Genomic DNA, 21,285 nt, shown 5'->3' with positions numbered 1-21,285 from the left:
CCACTTGCTAGGAACAGACTAGCAAGTAGGAAGTGAAAACCTTCCTGATGCTGCTGGAGGACACAGATCAGTCAGCTGACAAAGACACAGCTACCAAGCTCATTTCAAACAATACTTTTATGTTCCTTCTTTGTCCCTCCCCCAGAGCACTGGGATTGGAGGGGACCTCAGGGAAGGATCACAGTTACTGGCCAGCTACACAGTCAGTATCAGAGCAGTCCTTCCCCCCCTTCTCCCCCTCCCTCTCCTTAGTTTGTATTTGCCTGCAAGCTCGGCTTTGCTCTTTTGAAATTTTTAAAATGTTTTGAGTGCCCTCGTTTTGTTTCAGAGCTGTTTTGAAGCCTTACGTTTTGTTCTGGTTTCAGTGTTTTGAGCTCGAAACACATCAAAACACCTTTGAAACAAAACAAAACGTCTGTCGAAATTTTGCACAGCCCTATTATGTGACATTTCTGTTCCTTGTTCCATTATACCAATATTGAATTCAGTAAAAAATGTATTGTTTGTGTGCATCTTTTGTTTCAGTATAGTATGATGAACTTAAATTCTTTGAACAATATATCCAGTACAATGAGTAACACCAGAATGTATAGCAGAATCAAAATCAAAATCTTATCCTTTATGGCAGGGCTATCCATGTGGTGGCCTGCAAGTTCCTGCCCAGCCAGGGGTTCTCTCATTTCTTTCAATGTAGTGGCAGCTCGGGGCTTGTAGCCCTCCCCCCTCCTCCTTCCCTCTTCTCCCTGGCTTCCACTTCCTGCCTCTGTTCCTAGGGATGGGATGGTGCAACAGGAGAGCACCCATGTTACGTATGTGGCTGGGGGCTGGCATATTTGCATTGTACATGTCGTATGGGGGAGCTAGGCTGCGGTGTGAAAGTGGTGGGTGGAAGCTGCCTTTTATAGTGTGCACAGCAGGAGAGCCAGGATTCATGTGCTACTTATGCAGTAGTGAAAGGGGCTGAGCTACTCATACTGGACCAGTGGCAAGGGAGGGAGGAAGGCTGTCTGCAGCATCACAGAAGAGGGGGCTTACTTAACCAGAAGAGTGAGACTGTGTGCAGGGAGGAGTCCATCCACCTGTGTGGCAAGTTCCGTGCACTATGCAACACTCAGGCATCAAGAGATTGGACAGTCCTGCTTTTTGGAAAGATACGATTCATCCTATAAATACAACATCTCTTTCATTTGATTTGGCACTGCAACATTCACATTAAGAAGTTAAAACACAAGGCAAATCAGTATGGCAAACATTAAATAGAATGGAAAAAAAGGTCTCAAAACTTAATCTCAAATGGAGAATCTGTTATTATGTGGGTGTGATCCTGCTGAGGTTGTACTGGTAATAGTTCTTGGCCTATTTAGCATTCTTATGAGTGGCTTGGGGGAAAAAAAACATAAAATCATCTCGCAAAATTTTCAGATGACATAAAGGCTAGGTGAATAGTAAATAACAGATAGGACAGATCACTGATACAGAATTAATTTGATAACTTGCTCAATTGAGCAAAAGCAGTAAATACATTCTTAACATGGCCAAATATAAAGTTATGTATCTAGGACTGAAGGGTGCATTGTGTTTGAAGTGGAACAAAATGTCATAGGGTTTGACTTGGATCAGAAAAGTAGCAATACTCATGTGGGCAGACATGCTGCTTCCAAGCAATCCTTGATCATTTATTGTACGTGGTGTTGCTTCTCCACCAACAGGTGGCTGGCAGGGGGTCACATCCCAGCATGTCTCATGGTAGGTCCAGTCTCTGGAGGATTCCAGGGATTCCTCCAAACATTGGAAAGTGGTGATTGGCTGGCTAGCCAGGGACCCCATTCCCACACTTGTGGTGAAACTGACCAGTCGACTCCTGTTCTGGACCACTCATCAGTTCCTGCAACCACTGGCAGTAGCGGTGATCCCTCATGGCCAAAGATGATCATTCCCATGGGCCAAGCAAAGGGTTGTAAATGAGTCCGTTGATGGCTAAGAAGACTGACCCTAGAGCCTCACAGTATCTGGCAAACGCTACAGATGGTGGGTAAAGAGAGGGGGTCGGACCACAGATTTCTAAGTCTCGTTTCCTTTCCTTCCATTTTTGTCATTTTTCTGCCACCAGGGCAAGAAAGGTTTCTGCAAAATAAGATGCACCTTCTCTCACAAGGCATCACCATGTAGTCCTATTCTGAGCTAGTTTTTCCCAATTTGTGGTATCAATGCCACACTTCCTAATATTTGCCTTGAAGCTGTCCTTGAAGCATTTCCTCTGGCCATCACGTGTCATTTGTCCTTGGCTGAGTTAGGAGTATAGCAGTTGTTCTGGTAAACATACATCAGGCTTACACATGCAATGCCCTGTCCACCACAGCTGGTGTTGGATAATCAACACTGCCATACTGGTGGTGTTAGCATCAGTGAGGACACTGGCACTTGTGTGACAATCCTCCCACTTTATGCCAAGGATCTCCTGAAGGTAGTTCTGGTGATGCTATACCAGGTTTCTCTGTAAGTCACCCAAGAGTCACAGCTGTAGAGAAGAGTTGAGATGCCACAGCCTTATATAGTAAAAGCTTTGTTTGAGTCCTGATGTGATCGCTGAACAAGCAGTGGTTCAGTCTTCTAAAGGCAGAGCTGGAACATCAGATCCTATACTGGATTTCCTTGTTGATATTGGCCTCCTTTGGGAGATAGCTGCCAAGGTATGCAAAGTGTTTAACATTAGCTCTTATCTGTCAATAAGGATCTTTTCAGGGGGAGTTGATTGGTCTGGAGCAGGCTGGTGAAGCACCTTTGTTTTTCTGATGTTAATGGTCAGTCCCAGGCACTGGTATGCTTGAGAGAAGTGGTTAAGGGCTGTTTGTATGTCCTCCTCAGCAATGGTAGCACAATCATTGGCATACTGAATTCCAAAATTGAGGTCAAAGTAACTTGGGTTTTGTTATGGAGATGGGAGAGGTTGAAAAGGTTCCTGTCCATCCTGTGCTCAATGCCAATGCCATGTAGCGGGCAGTCATGGATGAGCATCTTGATGACCACAGGAAAGATGGAAAATAAAATTGGTGCAGTTATGCAGCTCTGCTTGACACTAGTTTGAATGGTGAAGAGCCATTGCATAGGATGGAGGTAGTCATCTGGTCAAGGAGGAGTTAGGATGGTGATAAATTTCCCTGAGCAGCCAGACTTCAATAAGGTCTTTTATAGAGCCTCATGGTTAACAGAGGCAAAAGCTTTGATCAGATTGAGACCATTACTGAGATCATTACAGAGACTGCAGAATAGACCTGTACCACAACCTTGCCTTGAAGACTCTACTTGCCAAGCATTGGGAGCTTATTACCTAGCTATTCTGGACAAGGCAACTTCTGAGAGATAACAAGGTCACATTTGCTGCAAACACCCACACCCAATATGAGGTAAGTTGTTTGCTGGGGAAGACTGAGCACATGGTGAGCAGCAAGTGCTTGGGAGCCTTTTATCCTGACTGTCTGTGATGACAAGCACTATTAAATGACCTTTTGCATATCCAACAGGTTTTTCATGGAGATTTGCAAAAGCTGGCCTCCAGTTTTAGATGGCAAGCCACCAGGATGAGAGGCTCCCTGATTCATAGAATCACAGAAAATTAGGGATGGAAGGGACCTCAGGAGGTCATCTAGTCCAACCCCCTTTTCAAGGCAGAACCATCCCCAACTGGATCATCCCAGCCCAAGGCTTTTTCTTCCTGGGTCTTAAAAGGAGCAATGGTCTCAAGTTGCAGCAAGAGAAATTTAGGGTAGATATTAGGAAGAACTTTCTCACTAGGAGGGTAATAAAACATTGGAACAAGCTTCCCAGAGAGGTTGTAGAATCTCCATCCTTGGAGGTTTTTAAGACCCTACTAGACAGTGCCTTGGCTGGGATGATCTAGTTGGGGATGTTTCTGCTTTGAGCAGATGGTTGGACTAGATGACCTTCTGAGGTCCCTTCAAATCCTGATTTTCTATATTTTTATGTTTCCCAGGATGCTGAGGGCATGTGGTGTCCAGAGGCCTTGAGATAGTTCTCATCTGTCTCCATGTCTATCTTGCTAAGTGGATGAGGATGATAGAAGGACATTGCTTCTTCCTGGTCCAGAAGAAGCATTGGCTGTGTGCAGACCTTCACCACTGTAGTGGCATCCAAGCCCTCATCTATCTCCTGCCAGAGATGGGCATTGTCTGTGACTTCACAGCAGGACTGGATGGAGTTAGTAGGCGCTCTTGGCCCTGTGGGTACCAGACACATAGCTGTCGTCTCAGGCCCTCTTGTACCAGAGATTCTGCTGCCAGCCTTTATTGTCCTCCAGGCTGCTCTTTGATTTGCTCTAACACCACCTGGTTCCAGTGGCTGGCACCGATCACGTACTGGTTCTGCTTGGCCCAAATGGGCAAGTCCATTGCCCACTCCCAGCTGCAGTTGAGGGAGTGGTTGGAGTGCAGTCATGGTTGATATGAGTGCTGGGGATGACTGCTAGAGGTTGATTGCCGGCTTGTGTTCATGAACTAGTACAGATCCTGACCTCGAGTGCATGGCTGGGAAGCACAGAATGGTGGCAAGCCTTTTCAGTGGGCAGTAAATAGGTGGATGAGGTCATTTGTAGCCTGTGACCCCTGGGAAGTAAGGTTCTGTGCTGAGTACAAGAGGTGCTGGGCGAGGCAGTTGCAATGTATCGTGAAGAACTGCCTTGGCTGCTTCTTGTAAGGTTCCTACAACAAACATACTGACATCCTTTGAGATATTCTGAAACAAAGTGATACAGCGTTTCCCCCCATACTCTGTCAGCCAGTCTTGTTGTGGGTTAGGAGTCCTGTACATCTGTACACTGTGTTATGGGCCAAAACATTTGCCTTGTGACAAATGTGACATCCGTCCATACCCAAAATTGTGAGCCCTGTTTTCAGGAAGGAGGACACTGTCCTGACAAGCAGTGATTCTGAAGAAGATAAAAGCAGAACAGCCGTTCCCATTGTGGTGTTATCACCAAAATGGCTATTGTGATCCTTTGATCTACAAATAAAGGAATCTCAAACCAAACAGGATTATATTTCCTCTGGATTTCACATGAGGATGACTGTGTCTGGAATCTGCTTCCAGTTCTGGGGTTTGCAAATTCATGAAGAATGTTGAAACATTGGAGAGGCTTTGGGGAAAAGCCACGAGAAAATAGATTAAAAAAAAATATTGGAAAATGTGACAGCAAGAGTCTTGAAGAGCTCAGTTAATTTAGTGTATCAAATAGAAAGCTAAGGGTTGACTTGATTAAGAGTATGTATGGACTCTTCAGTTTAGCAGACAGTTTTAAGATGACCCAACAATTACTACTTAAGACTGGATAAAAATCGGATAGAAATACAACATTTTTAGCCACAGTAAGTAATCCCTAGCATAATTTACCAAGGTTCATGGTGGATTCAAGCAGTATGAGTGTGAGTGTAAGAGTGTGGGCAGGGAAGGGATTTAGTGTAATAATGGTGATCTCTTTTTCAAGCATTGTCCAACAGCTCAGATGTCATCTCGGAAGTTTGTCTCCTCTCACCCAGTTCCAAGCTACATGTTCTGGAAGGCTCGCCTTTGAAAAAATACAGTTGAAAAGCTGAAACTGAAAAATGATAGCAGAGTTGGTTGACAGCGCTGTTGTTTCCAATTACTGCTTTCTGAGTGAAGGATGCAGGAGGAATTGGTGATGTGCAAGTTAGTTTTGATAAGGAGCAGAAGCCCAGAAAAATGAATATGGCCAAGCTTTCGTTCATGGTAACAAGTTCAGTTAAAAAAAGGACATGATTAAGGCATCTCAGGATTTCCTGGCTTCATCTAATATCGGGTCTTCTAAAATACCACTTAGATTATTTTCAAAATATTTTTGTTTGAGCCATGACAAGGAAGATCTAGCAGTTCCACAAGCAGGGTTGTTCTCAGGAAATTTCCAGTTACAAAAAATAAGTTTAGATGAGTGTTCAAATAGGTTTTGTTTGTTTGTTTGTTTGTTTTTTACCAGAGTGCTTTTACCAGAGTGCTTGCCTGTGCAAGTATAAATTCCATTGCACAAACCTGTAATTAGATTGTAGCACAGAGATTGTTTCTTTAAAAATCGCTCATTGTGAACACATCAGAAATGAAAAGCAGCTTTATTATCTTGCTGCCTAATAAGAATATGAAAAAATAACTTTAATAACAGACATGAATTAAATTAATTCAATTGCATTCATCAGTTTTATTGCATGCTCTTAAAAGTCCATAAATTTTAAAGCATCTGTTCCTCCCACTTTGGATGTAAAAGTTGTAGAGGGATTTCCTCAACGTTACCAGGTGCAAGTGTTTGAGAGTTTAATCAGATCTTACTGAATTTTGAAAACTACAAGGCAGTGTGGAAGAAGCTGCAAAGATGATGAGAGGTGACAAAACAGGTATTGAGGCTGTTGTCATAGAAAATCTGTCATATAGAGGGAGGCACATAAAGAAAACCAGCTCAGAGTATGTATCTGATAGACAACAAACAACAAGCAATTTAATGCAAAAATGAAGAAGATATTTCCTAGGTATGTGACCAGTGTCTGTTTCTAAATGACCAGAGTAATGCGAAGTGAGAGGGAGAGAGAGTTTAGTAGTTTCCTTTTAAACCAGGCTCTAATCAGCATGTGGTGTATGCGCATAACCCATTACAGACTGATATGCTTGAGAAAATCTGCAGAGGTGCTTCATTTATAGATTTATAGCTATACTTGCTGGCAGCCATTGATTAGAATTTATACAATGAGCACTGGGCTTAGGTTAGTTGAAAAATGTAAACATTATGGAAAATGTCTTTAAACATTTACCAAAAGTGATGTCACAGAATCATAGAAAATTTCAGTTGTACTGTAATTTTGGGACCTCAGGAGGACCATCCCTGACTAGATCATCCCTACCAAGGAAGCTTTGTCTAGCTAGGTCTTGAAAACCTCCAGAGACAGAGATTCCACCACCTCTCTGGGTAACCTGTTCCAGTGTTTTACTCCCCTCCTAGTGAGAGAATTCTTCCTAAAATATAACCTAAACGTCCCTTGCTATAACTTGAGACCATTGCTTCTTGTTCTGTCATCTGCCACCACTGAGAACAGTCTAGCTCCATCCTTTTTGAAGGCTGCTACTAAATCCCCCCTCAGTCTCCTCTTCTGCAGACTAAATAAGCCCAATTCCCTCAGCCTCTCCTTAGAAGTCATGTGCCCCAGCCCCCTAACCATGTTTGTTGCCCCCCACTGAACTGTCTCTAATTTGTCCACGTCCTTTCTGTAGTGGGGGGGGGGGTGCAAAACTGAACAAAGTACTCTAGATGTGACCTCACCAGTGCTCAATAGAAGGGAAAAGGAATCAGAACTCATGGTAGAGGTCATATCTTTTATTAGACCAACTTGATTTTTGCAAAAAAAGCCCTTTAATTGCAAGCTTTCAGGCACAAGCCTTCTTCAGACATAGGAGAAAAGTTTGTAAAAGTTCTCCTGGGTAGAAATTAAAATTCATATTTTTAGGGGAGCTGAAGGTGTGATAAAATCTCCTGTTTGGAACAGTTCATTTTATATGCAGATTCAGCTCAGAGAAAAGTTGAAATAATCTGTTTACCTTTAAGTTGTTTGGTGGTAAGCAGGATGTAGTTATATTTCCTTCTAGTTATGATGTTTCATATTTCACAGACAAGTAACAAAGATGGAGTGCTCTTTTGGGCAGATATTTCTTACATGGTAAGGAGTTCTGTGATGATGTAAATTACCTTGAACAAAGGCAGAAGCAGGGTTGCAGATTTCAGGCAGTCAGACTTGCTTCTTCCTTGTAAAATATGAAGATTTCATTTAAAAAATCAGCTAAAATTCAGTATCTCTCATGTATCAGGTATCCAGGTTGTAGCTGTATTAGTGTAGAGGCAAAAGGAATCAGAACTCGTGGTAGAGGTGGTATCTTCTACTAAACCGACTAAATTTTTGCAAAAATCTCAGTAGAGGAGAACAATCACTTCCCTGATTATCAAGGGACCGACAAAAACCCAACCTGAGCCCCATACCCCTTCACCCTTGCACCCAGAGCCTTATAGTCACTTTTGATATGCTCAAGGTCTTCCCTGGCAGTATCTTTGGTGCCCACATGGATGAGTAGTATGGGGTAGTAGTCAGAGGGCTGGATGAGTCTGCATAATCTCCCTATGACATCTTGGATCTAGGCTCTGGGCAAGCAACAGGCTTCCTGAGAGAGCAGGTCAAGTCAGCAGATAGATCCCTCTGTCCCCCACAGACTACTGTAGGAAGGGAATGGCAAGCATAGCGACTGCCCTGGGAGTCGAAGCGAAGGGGCGCCAACAGATGCTGCCCAGGACAAAGCTGCGAATGGCTCATTTAGATCGGAAGAGCGGGGTGTAGGAGGGGTGCACAGGGACAGGGGAGCGGCTTATGCTGCTGTGTGCACCGCAGGGTAAGCATGGGGGGGGGGAGGGTATGTGCTCCTCAGATCTGTGCACAGGGCAAAGGTAGACTGCTGCTGTGGACTTTCCCTGGGTGCCAGACTCTCTTACTATGGCTCTGCCTGCAGAAGGGAGTCTCCAACCACCACCCGTTGCTGCTTCTTGGTGGAGGTTGTTGGGATCCTTCCCACCTTTGGGTGGCCTGGTCTGTCCTCCTTCACCAATAGAACTTGCTCCTCCCCCTCTCTTGCCAGGGCTGCATAGCTGTTGTCCAGGTGAGCTGCTGTAGGTAGAGATGAAGATTTCTGCTTGCAGCCATCTGTCATAAGATTCCAGCTTCTACCTTTCTTGGAGTCTGTGCCCTCTTCCTTCCCTAGCGCTGCTTTTAGCAGTTCTTCCTCCACAGTCCTGTAGGTTTCCTCCAGCATTGAACTGATGAACTCCTCATGACAGAGGACGCTTCAGAGCCTCTCCACCTCCTGGTGTAGCTCTCTTGCGTGTTCCTGAGAGAGACCACCAGGAGGCACCACTCACACCGCAGGCATTCCCCACTCTGGCCATCACTGGAAGGAACCTACAAGCCACAGTTCCCACAGCACCAAACCTGTACCTGGGTCGAAGTGTCGATGATGATTGGTCCTGCCTGTTCCAAGCAGGTGTAAACGGGCAGTGGCAGTGGCTCTGGTATTGCGACATCTTCCAGCCATTTGCCTGGGTCTCTTAATCTGCCTCTTCTCTCTTGCTGCCCTTTTTGCAAGCAGACCTTCCGTAAAAGACTGTAGGCATTATGCAAAATATCTTTAAAGGCTTACCAAAAATTAAGTCATGAACTTAGAATTAGTTTTCGTTCCAAGCAGTTAAGATTTCTCACAACCTGGGGCTTTATAAACCTCTTCCACTGACATAGCTAAATCAAATGTTATTTGTTTACCCATAAAGCTTTTGAATCTTTCTTCCATAAGTTTCATTATGAAGTGAAAAAGAAACAGAGAATGAGCAGCTTGAATGCAGCTTTGAAATAATACCTAAGAATTGGTGTATGCAAAATTTGTACAAGCTTGGCTTAAAATTAAATTAAGCCAAATGCAGTTCTAAGATTTGAAAAAGCAAGAGAATGACAGATGCATTATTTGGTTTCCAAAATCAAGGATGAAGTTTTCCACATTTGAAACTTTTAAAGTACACTATGAAGTAATCAGTGATGTTTGCTCAAAATGTTGCTGATGCTTTGCATCAAAGATCTCAGTAAGATAGCTAAGTAGTTAACTTACCATATTTACTCAAGTTATTTGCAAACTTTCAATTTCCTTTGTTGAAGATACAGTTTTATAACATGTTGCACAGAGTATACACACAAACAGCAGGAAAGGTACTCTCTACTAGACTGAAAGTTTTTAAATTTTTCTTTCAAGTAAGTTTGCCTCTGTATATCCATTACACTTCATGTCCTGCCTCCTGAGTTAAAGAACCACTAATTATCGACTGCTACTGTTGAATGGAATCTATAGGCACCAGAATTTGTATTATCCTGAAGGATCTCAGTTCCCTTTAGCTTATTTACAAGAAGCTTTTAAAGGTGCAAGATTAGTGAATCTTGATTATTCACCCCCTAGCCACTGGAAAAACACTGTTCACTGATTGGCTTAGACTTTTAGTAATATTATCTGTAGCAATTCAGGCTACAAGACCTACATGATGAATAGATAATACTACTTCAGTAGTATATTTTTTCTTTTAAGGTAAACAACAGAAATCTTCTTGTCACATGATTCCATAATCGTGCAATTATAAGTAATTATAGCATTGTCTTCTGTACATCAGGATTTTCTTATTGCTTGTAACATTTGTTTGTAACTTGTGATTTGTTTTTAAACTAATACATTGTTTTTAATATTTTTTAAACAGTGAGCTGTTAAGAAAATATGACCTCTTTTAATATTCATAATAGAGCAGAAAACTGCATGAAATGAACAAAGGGCTTCACAGGTGGAAATTTCATAGTAGTAGAGCACTAAGAATAGCATAGCAGTAAGATTGGCTTGTACGCATCATTTATGCCTCCTTTATAAAGCATCATTGAAATGCATTGCATTTTATGTGGTCCCTGGCAATCATCCCAGTTAAGCAGGTGTGCCATTTATCATGGTGCCGATTAAATAGCTTATACTGTTCAAGTTAATTAGAAATGTTAACATGTTTGGTAAATTAAACAGGAAGATAGGAGGCTTATTTAAAGATGAGTTTTGCATAGAAGTTCATAAACTAAAAACCTAATATTAGGATTTTTGCTATTTAGAAAATATTTAATACAAGTTTACTAATAATTCAAGAATCCTTTTTATATTAGCTGTACTCTTTATACAGTTTTCCTAAAATATCAAATCACAGGTTTATAAATTATTTTCAATATTCTTTGGCTGTAAAGCAATTTCAGTTTAACCAGAATTCTCATGAAAAATATTTGTAATCTATCCCATGTTCTGAAGGAAGTCTATTAAAAACATCCCCTTTCACTACTAGTTTGTTTTCTGTGATTTATTTAGTCTATATTAATCACCAGGTTTTTCTCTCATTTTGATAGGTTGCTTTTCTAGCCTACTGTAATTGTTCAAAGCAGCTTGGTTCTTTGGTTACTTCTCTTGTTTATTCCTTCCCAACTTTGCAAGTCGAGCAGCTCTTTATAAAAATGGGAAAAGCTTATGATACTACCTTGGAAAAGTGATTTAGCCCCACTTCAAGACAAAGTACAGGCATTTGGTAGATTAAATGAAGTTTAAAGGGGCCACCTGATTTAAACTTAGTTCATCTTGGTGCCGACCTTACATTTACAGATCCGGTTTCAGAGGCTGGCAGTCAGTCTAAACCTGTAACTGAACAGAAGTTCCATGCAGACAAACCGGTCTAAAAATGGCAGCACCCGATTTAAGGTGAACCTGGATCTATGTAGTATTAGACTCATTTGATTTAGGTCAAACTGGTGCATGGAACTTCTGTCCACTTCCCCTGCGCAGACCTGGGGCTGGGAAAAAATTGTTAAGGAGGCCATCAATTACAAGCTTAGAACTGGTGTGGTATTAAGAGCAACCAACATGGCTTTGTTGAGGGTAGACCGTGCCTGACCAACCTGGTGTCCTTTCTATGACCAGGTAACTAACCATCTGGACAAGGGACATGAGGTTGATATCATTTACTTAGACTTCAGTAAAACCTTTGATTCTGTTTCCCATGAGATTCTCTTAATTAAACTGGAGGGTACAAGGCTAATCCCAGACAGTTGTATCGATAAGATAGCCTCATCCTGGAGAGCTGGCTTTAGAGGTGTTCCCCAGGGGTTGGTGCTTGGACCCATAACATATTTATCAATGACTTGGATGAGGGAGTGGAGAGCTCAGTGATTAATTTTGCGGATGATACCAAGCTGTGGGGAAATGTGGGCACATCACAGGATAGGGTAAGGATCCAGGATGACCTCAACAGACTGGTTCTGTGGGCTGAATGGAATCAGATGAGGTTTAACAGGGAAGAGTGCTGGGTTCTTCATCTGCATAGGAAGAACCTTCATCATAACTACACAATGGGTGGTGGTCCACTGGCTGGCATAGCATCTGAATGGGACCTGGTGGTCACAATCGACTGGAAGATGAACATGAACCAACAGTGCAATGAAGTCGCCAGAAGGACACATAGAACTCTGGCATGCATCAACCAATGTGTTGCCATTAAATCCAGGGAAGTGCTTCTCCCTCTCTATTTGATGTTGGTGAGGCCACAGCTGGAGTACTGTGTCCAGTTCTGGGAACTGCACTTCAGGAAGGATGTAGAGAAGCTTGAGAATGTACAGAGAGCGGCCACCCGTATGATTAGGGGCCTGGAGGATAGGCCGTATGAGGAAAGACTCCGGGAACTGGGCCTGTTCAGTGTGGATAAGAGAAGACTGAGAGGTGACTTGATAGCTGCCTACAGGTATGTCAGGTGTGAGCAGCAAGATCTAGGGGAGCAACTCTTCAGAAGGGCACCCCTTGGGAGGATGAGGACCAATGGGCACAAGCTAATTGAGGGAAAATTTAGGTTGGACATAAGGAAAAACTTCTTTTCTATAAGGGAAACTAGAATCTGAAACCTGCTCCCGGCAGAGGTGGTGCAGTCACCATCCCTGGAGGTGTTCAAGAGGAGGATGAACAAGCACCTCATTCAGTTCATTTGAGCCCAGTTACCTCCTGCCCATGGCAGGGGACCAGACTTTATCATCTTGCAGGTCCCTTCTGGTCCTTTGATTTTATGATTCTATGAAAACCCAGCAACTGTCTGCAGCCCCGTGGCTGCTCTTTTCAACCTCCCCAACACGGGGCTGCTCCCCTCGCCTCCCCTCCACAATCCCTGACCAGCCAGTCCTCAACCCCGATCCCACAAGCTGCTTGGTGCAGCCGCTTTTATCAGTGTTCACTGCTGCTGGAACCAGGCAAGTAGGTCCTGGTGGGGGGAGAGGCAGGAGGGATGGTGGTGTAGGTTCACTGGAGGAGACCCCCCTCACACACTTATGGGTCACCTGCTCCCTCTACTCCACCCATGGGTTGCGCCTCCCCCCATCCCCTGGTGGACCCCTGATCCCCTCCAGCCTGCTGGACCCCCAATCCCATGGCTAGTGCCCCCCCATCCTGATTTACCTGCTATCAGGCAGCCATTTTTAATTGATTTAACCTCCTCCGAACACCTCCAAATATCTGTACTTGGACCAAGAGTGACAGATTAATTACTAAAAGAATAAGAGTTATTTTTTGTCATACTTTCAGTTGTCTGCCTTCCAGTGCAAAGCCTGCTTGTTTGAAAGCAATGGTCACAGTGCAGTTTGCCCAGGTGTGCACTTTGAGCTTCACCTCTGGAGAACTTGTGAAATTAACACCACAAGAGACCTAAACCTGAGCAGTTCAGAGTGGGAAGGGCTTTTAAGACAACTGATAAAGGTTCTTTCTTACTTTTAATGTTGGGTTCAACTGATAAAGGTTCCTTCTTACTTGTAATGTTGGTTTCACCTGCTAAATGAACATTTGAGAGAAGACTGTATTTGTTTTTCTTTTTTAAAGAATTAAACATCTTTGTCCCGTAGGGTATGAGGCTTCATGAAATATCATATATCTCTTCCAGCAAGATGAAAGAAGCTGAGATTTGACATGTTCAGTGTAAGAAGCCAAACAAAAGAGAGAGATCTTTTAGGCCTTTATACATTTGTTTTAAAATGACTACCTGCTTGATGAGGAAAGGGTGGGAAATTATTCTTAATTGTATTAAAATGGCACCATGGGACATTAGAACCTTTTGACACTAGATGCTGTATAAGCACAGAACAGAAGCCCCCAGTCTCTAATCTGAGGAACTAAATCATGAAGTAAACATCAGTTAATTCCAGAGATAGATGGGATGTACAAAAACAGTGAAATAGCAGGTCAAGATCAGCAGTGGTCACACATTGTCTTTTGCCAGTTGTTCAATTTTGGAGGTGTGGTGATCATAAATGGGGAGGTGAGTTTTAAGCATAGATTTGATGGGAGGCAACCAGGTAACTTTATAGATGTTTACAGGATCTCTTCCCGTGCATAAGGGATGGCATAAGAAAAAGTATAGAAATGTTAGTTTGGTGGCCAAGACGAGCTTTATTTGCAGAGCAGAGGTAAAAGTCAATATCTTGGCAGCATATGATAGGTAAGGTAGGCACAGACCATGAAGGTGCTTCAAAGCGTTTGCATTTGCTGTGTTGGAGCCTGCTGAGTAGGCAAAAAGGGAGAAGATGTGATTGAAATGGCAAGTTAAATTCTTTTCTGCAGCAGCAGCTTTTTGAATGGATATAAATATTATAAGATGGGTTTTTTTGAAGCTGTAAAGGAGAAGAGGAAGTTACAATAGTTGAGATTTGAGGTTAAAGCCTGGATGAGAATTTTAGCCATGTGGACAACAAGAAAATATCAGTTCTTGTTTATAAGCTTGGATGTGATGGTCTATATGCAGGGATGACTAGAACATAGTTCACAGAATACAGGCATGATTGAAAGAGGAAGAATGTTGGTAGTATTGTCCCAAGTGACTGCAAGATTGATGGAAAAGGTAAACTCTATTTTTTTCATACAAAGTTGAATCTGATGCCTTAAGATCACAAGGATATATTACAAAGGTAGGCTTATTCACCTCATCACATAAGAGAAGCTTCTCTTACTGGAATACCACTCTACGCACCCTTCACGTGTGAGCTATAATAGTCATCATTTGTCAGTTAAGGCAGTGTTTCTCAACCCTTTGATACCTAAGGCATGCTTAGTTTTGGATTAAAATGGTGGCACACTTCATTCTTATACCTGAAAAAGGATGCATGCATGTGTGTAATATATTACACATGTGCACATATATATTAAAGACACAGTGATGCCCAATCTTTTGGCCTCATGGGCCAGATGAGTCGTGCCAGGTCAGTCTGCAGGCAGGATCCCGCTGCATAGGGCTAGCCATTTTGTGGCTCTTAGAAATTTGGCAGTGGCAGTACTAATTGCCATTGTTCTCCCTCTGCCAAATTTCTGGAACCACAGGGGCCCCACAGGCTAGATGATGGTTCATTTTTGTGAAGTACTTCTGCCACTCTTGTGGCAAACTACTGTGCTATGGCCCACCCTTTGAGAATCACTGCAGTAGAGCCTAGCAAAGGAATGTAGACATCAGGTGTATTGGGTTTGGAGGTGAAAGACTGTGTCCACAGCATTTTGTAAGTGGGAAAAGTAGATGCTTGAAATCTATTCAATTAAAAAAATAAATAAAAGTTGTTTCTGATGCTATACCTATGCCTGCACCCCCTGCCAATTTTTATGGGCAGGAGCTCTCAGTGCTGGTCACTATACTACTTACTGGAGGAGCTGCCTTGTGTTTAGGAAGAGATTAAACCTCTCTGCATGTTCTACTGAAACCTCTTCACATGTTCTTCAGTCAGGTACATAACATTGGATGGTACAAGGTACAACTTTGGATTCCTCCAAAGTTCATGAAAGTTCAGGTCTACCGGAGTTAATACCCAATCTGAAACTGGGCTGTAAGCACTGGTAATCCAGTTTGATAAGTGAATTTGGAGGAGCAATGTTGTTATGTACTATTATAGTAAAGGAAGATACCAAGCATTTTAAGAACGGAGTTTTGCTATTTAATAATGGATAGTGCTACCTCCTGCCCCTCTTTTTCTCTCTCTCTTCTTTTTTACTATATTTTACAAAGTCTGGTGCAGTCAGACAGACTGGGGGGTGGGAAGGGGGAAGGTAGGGAAGGGAAGGGAACACATCAAAGCTTCATGTTTAACCTGAAAGAATTGCTACTCAGAATGCAGAAAGGGATTCATTCTCTGTGTCCATAACTTCTACTGTAGCTAGCACTGGATCATATGATGTATATGTGTTCCCTCTTTAAATTAGCTCTGTCTTCAAATTGAAGTTCCTTTTCAAACTACCTTATATGGGAAAATAAGTTTTTAAATTTCCATTTGTAAATTCTTTGTTTATGCCTCCTGATCTACTTTTTTGTGTTTTTAGCCTAACAATTTAGGATTTTGGTGAAAGTATGTTGTTTTGTTTCAGTACAATATTAGTATTTGGGAAGGAATTGTTTTATCTATTGGAAATTAATAAAATAATTTATACATACTTTTCTGATGCCTGGTTTTATCAAAAGCTCTTTGACTGAAAGTTGGTTTAATTTTCAGACATTTTACTCGATGTTTAAATAGCTTCACAGGAGTTTTAGCTGATGAACAAAAATGTTGTGTTAAGAATTAGTTTACATCATTTGTCTACATCATTTCCAAAATACTACATTAGTCAACTGAAGCAAAGATTAACATTGTATTTATAACAGTGTATTTGAAGTGCTTTAATTATTTTTTAAAATTGGGAATAAATATTGGGGGTTTGTATGCTAATCAAGCTCCATTTTTGAAAAGCTGTTGCTTATGAGATTATTGTGCAGTTAAAGGGTTTAACATTCATGAAAATTGGTGAATATATGGTAGGTTTTCAGGTGTTAAATGCAGGCTTTCTGTAACATCTCAGTGGGTCATTTTTGACTCAGCATCTAATACAGTACTGCAAATAAAGTTATTTTATTGCTTCGTATAATTATTCTAAAATTAGTTTTGAAATAGAAGAAATCTAATAGCTATTCTTTTTTTTGATGAATCAGTCCTAATTCATCAATAACCAAATTTGTCTTTAAAACAAATTGTTGAGTATCTAACAAAAAATGAATGCTTAAATATAGTTAGTCACAGGTTTTAGATTATTACAATTTAGATGTTATTTTAATTTGTTATACCAGAATTTTGATTATTTATGTATATCGTAACTTTACTTTGCACTATGGCTGCTTACAGACATTAAAAAAAGAAGCAGTTTACCAGAAGAAGCAGCGTCTTAGTTTGACTAGGCTCCGACTAGTGTCTGTGTAGATCAAGTGCTTCAGCAGGGCTTTTTGGCGCTTTCATCTAAAGCTGATTCAATCAGCTATAAGAGTGCCAAAAATGTCCTACTAAAGTACTCAGTCTACACAGACATTGGGTGAGCTGTGTCCAGCTAATGTGCTGCCTCTTCTAGGCATGTGCTGGGCTTGGCATGGGAGTGCCATTTGGGTTTGTTTTTTTTTAATGTTTGTAAGCAGAGTACGTGTCCAGCCATTTTTAACCTCTGCCAAAAATTATGTTTCTAAATCCAGTTCAAATTTTCTGTCTCTCTTTTTGCTGTAGTATTTGTCACTGAGGTAACAGATCTCTTAATGTATATGTCAAACATTACTTAAAAGCACCCGCAGCTTGAGAGATGCTCTTTTATTAGCGAGAAGTAAAAATTGAAATTAACGAATAACAAACTACATAAATTGTGCTGAACTTCTCTGCTGATCACTCTCAATCATTTATCCCAATTTCATGTTACATGATATAAATATTGATGATTTGTTTTGGTTTGGTTAATATTTTCTTAGGTCTCGAACGTCTTGAGGTTAACCCCAATTGAAGTTAATCTGCTTAATGTATAACAGAATTTAAGTGTCTTGGTTAATTTGGGTGGTAGCTTTTAAGCTGTTCAGTATCATTGCTGGAATGTACATATTAAAGGCGGTTCTATGTGAGCACCTTACATATAATTATTAGAAGTTTTGCCGTATTTTCAAATATGATGTAAGCTTTTAAAAACACTACCATTTGCCTATTTAAAATGGTAGACTTATTCTGGTGTTTTTGAGAAACAAGATATATATTGTCCCATCCTTCAACTACTTCTACTCCATCCATGACTTAAGTGTATAGGCTCATGTTTTCCAAACATTCTTTTTTCCAGACTTGTATCTTTTGCCCTCTTTGCTACTTTGTCTTAGCCTCAAATTTTATCAGTAAAGTTGTAATCTAAATTCCATCAGATCCTGTTTCTTTTTCTGTTCTCAAGTTTCTCAGATTATAAGTCCAACTTTAAATGAAATTCTGTGTAATAAGAAGAATTTATTGCATTTACCTGAATTCAACATGACTGAATTTAAAATTACTCCCCAAGAACTAGGTCTATAAGTGGATAATTTATAATTTTGTTACAATTTTTCATGCATAGAATCTAATTATTGGAGGGTCATCTTAAATGCCCCCTCCCTCCCACAAATACAGCAGGGAAAACAAGGCAAGGGGCTAGATTGGGAGACAGGTGACCTGATCCCTTCCCCTTTACTCCCTGTCCCCCCACCACTTGTTTCTGGTAGGACTGTGCACCGTAATGCCTTTCCCCCTCCTCCCGCTTGCTGCAGCCTCTGCCCCCCATGACCTCTGTCCCTCTCTCCCCCACTCTTACCTTCAGTTGTGGCTGTAGTCCTACCCTACCCTGAGGCATAGAGCACATGTACCTGGCCACATAACAGCAGTTGCAGCGACAGTGGCTCTACCCAAAGGATACTGGATCTGCTGCTACCCTGCCTTTGCTACCTGTCCAGGCTGGGACTTGAGGTACCATGTGCTGTGTGCCCCATGTTCCATGCCAGAATAAAACCAGGGCTATGATTGACAGTAAGCATTGGGGTTGGGGGGCAGGTGCCAGTGGGGCAGAGGCAGTAGCAGTGGAGACAGGAGCGGAAGGCTTCTGCAGCTCTGTCTCTGACCCTGGATTGGGGCTGGAGTTAGTTGCAGCAGCCACCTGACCTCCTCTCTCCCCCTGACCTTGTACTTCAATTAAAGATGAGGGACTTTTTTCCTAGCGTTGACTTGGAAAATAAACCTTGTCCTGGATTTGAGTAAATACAGTTCTTAAGTAAAATGGAATGGAGCTTACATAACTTTAGAATATTTAAAGTAAAATATTTTCTCTATGTGGAAAATGATTGGCTTTTGTTTTTGTTTTACAGCTTCTTGAAGGAAGTTTTGCTAGGGAAGTCAGTCATGAAGTGGATGGACTAATTTTTCAGCCTACAGGGGTAAGTAGCATCAGCAGTAGTTTTATTATTAACAAATTTTAAATATCGAATTGAAGAATTCAGGCACACTAACAAAGCTGCATATATAAAGTCAACACCAAGGGTGGGCAAAATATAGCCCACGGGCCAGATCCAGGCCACCAAAGAATTCTGTTCAGCCTGTGGCAGGTCCCTTGGCTCCACCTAGCACAGGCATAATGGGGTAACCTGGGCCGTGGTGCATGTAGCCAGTTTGCTGTCCCTGGATGTGCAGTGGGGCGGGGACGGCACAGCAGCTGGACTCCACTTTCCAGCAGCTCTGATGGTGGTAGCTCCAATGGTGGCTCTGCTAGTATCTCTGCCACCACTGGACCCATCCCCTCTGCCCAGGGATGCCAGACGGAGCAGACAGGCAGGCAGCTGAGGCCTCCATGGAGACCAGCCCCTGTGGGCAGGGTGCACTTAACCGGGCACATGGCATAGAGCCATGGATGGGCAGGGAGTGGCACCTGGGAGGAGGACAGATGAGTGGGGCCAAGGCCAAGCCTGGATCATTGAGTGGTAACAACACAGGATCAGGGCACATAGCAGAGCCATGATCTTCTCCCAGCACACACCTGTCCATGGGACTGGTGCCTGTCTCAGGGACATGCGGGGAGTGGATCACAGCTGTGCCCCAGGCCCCAGCCCTGTGTTGTCACCACCCTGCAATCCTGGTCCTACCCACCTGTCCTGTTCTTGGATGCCACTCCTCCCCTACCCACAGCCCCATCCCATCCACCTGGCTGAGCGCACCCTGCCTGCCAGGGTCCTGGCTAGTCTCCATGGAGACTCTGCCTGCCAGCTACTTATAGCACCCCCGGCAGTCACTTCAGGGCCTAGGCTGGACTGGATCAATTCCCTCCGCTACCCCACTGCACTAGGCTACCCCTAGTCTATATGCATACTTGCACACTTTTTTTTTTGTCTCTGAACTTTTGGAACAATTACCAAGAATTAATTAGAGGAAAATGATATGTACCCCATCACCTTTAAAGCTTGGTACAGAGAAAATATTAAGAAATAAATAAGCAGTTCTTTCTTCACTTAGTGCCCAATCCTGTTTTTAATGGACATTTTGAATATCAACCACTTGTCTTCAGCCATAGTCACACTTCAGTTAAAATAAACTAGATTACATAAAAGCACGTGTTTCTGATATCTCCTTGTAATCTCAGAGCATTAGATTCAATTTTGTATGTGTAAAACTGTACAGTTTCTACTACTTTGTGACTTAGTTTCCAACACTGAATAAGTGACTTATGAAATAGGAGGTCTATTTTTAAAAATGTGTATCTCATAACATGGATGCTGCTCCTCCCCTTGACTTCAGAATGGCCAACTTCAATGAGCTTAGGAGGGCCTTAGTGGGGGAGGCACCGAGGGCCCTGAAGGTAGAGGATATGGGAGTCCATGAGGGTACCTTAAGGGGGCGATCCTCTAGGTCCAAAGGATAACAGTCCCTGAGAGAAGCAAGGCGAGGTAAGAGTGGTTAGAAAACCCCCTTGGCTCAGCAAGGGCATTGAGCAATGCCTGAGGACTAAAAGGAGGGCATACAACTAGTGGAAGGAAGGAGCTATCACCAAGGAGTACTGCTCATCGGCCCGTAAGTGCAGGAGGGCTATTAGGAAGGCCAAAGCAGAGATGGAGTTCAGGCTAGCATCCAGGATCAAAGCCAACAAAAAGTCCCTTTTCAAGTACACTGGGAGCAAGAAGAGGGCACCAGGCAATATAGGGCCCCTGCAAGATGCAAACGGTAATCTTGTGACTATACCAGACAAGAAAGCTGATATTTTCAACAGTTTATTTGCCTCCATTTTCTTGAACAGGGACCAGGATATCCCACCCATCAGAGGTAGGGACAGTCTTGGGGATAGCTCTGTCAGGCCTTGGGTCAGTACAGATATAGTTAGAGATCTTCTGGAAGGGCTAGACATAGTTAAATCTGTAGGTCCAGATGCCCTCCACCCGAGTGTTGAGGACACTGGCAGGGGTCATCGCGGAGCCTTTGGCCTGGCTGTATGAGCATTCATGGTCATCTGGCCAGGTGCCAGGGGATTGGAAACTGTTTAATGTGGTCCCAATTTTCAAGAAAGGGAAGAAGGAGGACCCAAGTAACTATAGGCCTGTAAGCCTCACCTCGGTGCTCGGGAAGATCTTGGAGAGAATCATCAAGGAGCATATCTGTGGGGGGCCAGCAGGGGAGATTATTCTCAGGGGCAATCAGCATGGGTTCATCAAAGGCAGGTCCTGCCTGACCAACCTGATTGCCTTTTATGACCAAGTAACTAAATCTTTGGATGATGGTGTCACCATGGACGTAGTCTTTGTAGGCTTTAAGAAGGCCTTTGACACTGTCTCTCACC

General features: G+C 42.6%; 1 protein-coding gene and 1 long non-coding RNA gene across 5 annotated transcripts in view; one reads left to right on the top strand and one right to left on the bottom strand.

Moving 5' to 3' along the window:
* Positions 1–8,960, bottom strand: part of LOC109311854 — a 10,334-nt gene extending 1,374 nt beyond the window's left edge. Inside the window, exons 1-2 of the long non-coding RNA XR_002101640.1 lie at positions 8,949–8,960; positions 3,329–3,332 (exon numbers count right to left, since the gene is read on the bottom strand). This is a non-coding gene — a long non-coding RNA (uncharacterized LOC109311854). The remainder of the gene's footprint in view (positions 1–3,328; positions 3,333–8,948) is intronic.
* The window catches only part of RNGTT (RNA guanylyltransferase and 5'-phosphatase), a 375,566-nt gene that overhangs the window by 210,694 nt on the left and 143,587 nt on the right, over positions 1–21,285 (top strand). For 3 of the 4 annotated variants that reach the window (XM_019537737.1, XM_019537734.1, XM_019537736.1), the window contains one exon: positions 18,833–18,901. The exons of the other annotated variant lie outside the window; for it this stretch is intronic. In XM_019537737.1, the coding sequence (XP_019393282.1) occupies positions 18,833–18,901 (69 nt within the window). The remainder of the gene's footprint in view (positions 1–18,832; positions 18,902–21,285) is intronic. 4 annotated transcript variants of the gene reach the window in all.

Source organism: Crocodylus porosus, unplaced genomic scaffold (genome assembly GCF_001723895.1).
Source record: "Crocodylus porosus isolate Cpor-Errol unplaced genomic scaffold, CroPor_comp1, whole genome shotgun sequence".
NCBI classification, from domain to species: Eukaryota; Metazoa; Chordata; order Crocodylia; family Crocodylidae; genus Crocodylus; species Crocodylus porosus.
The sequence above is the reverse complement of the archived record's forward strand: the minus strand, read 5'-3'. Positions and strand labels throughout refer to the sequence as shown.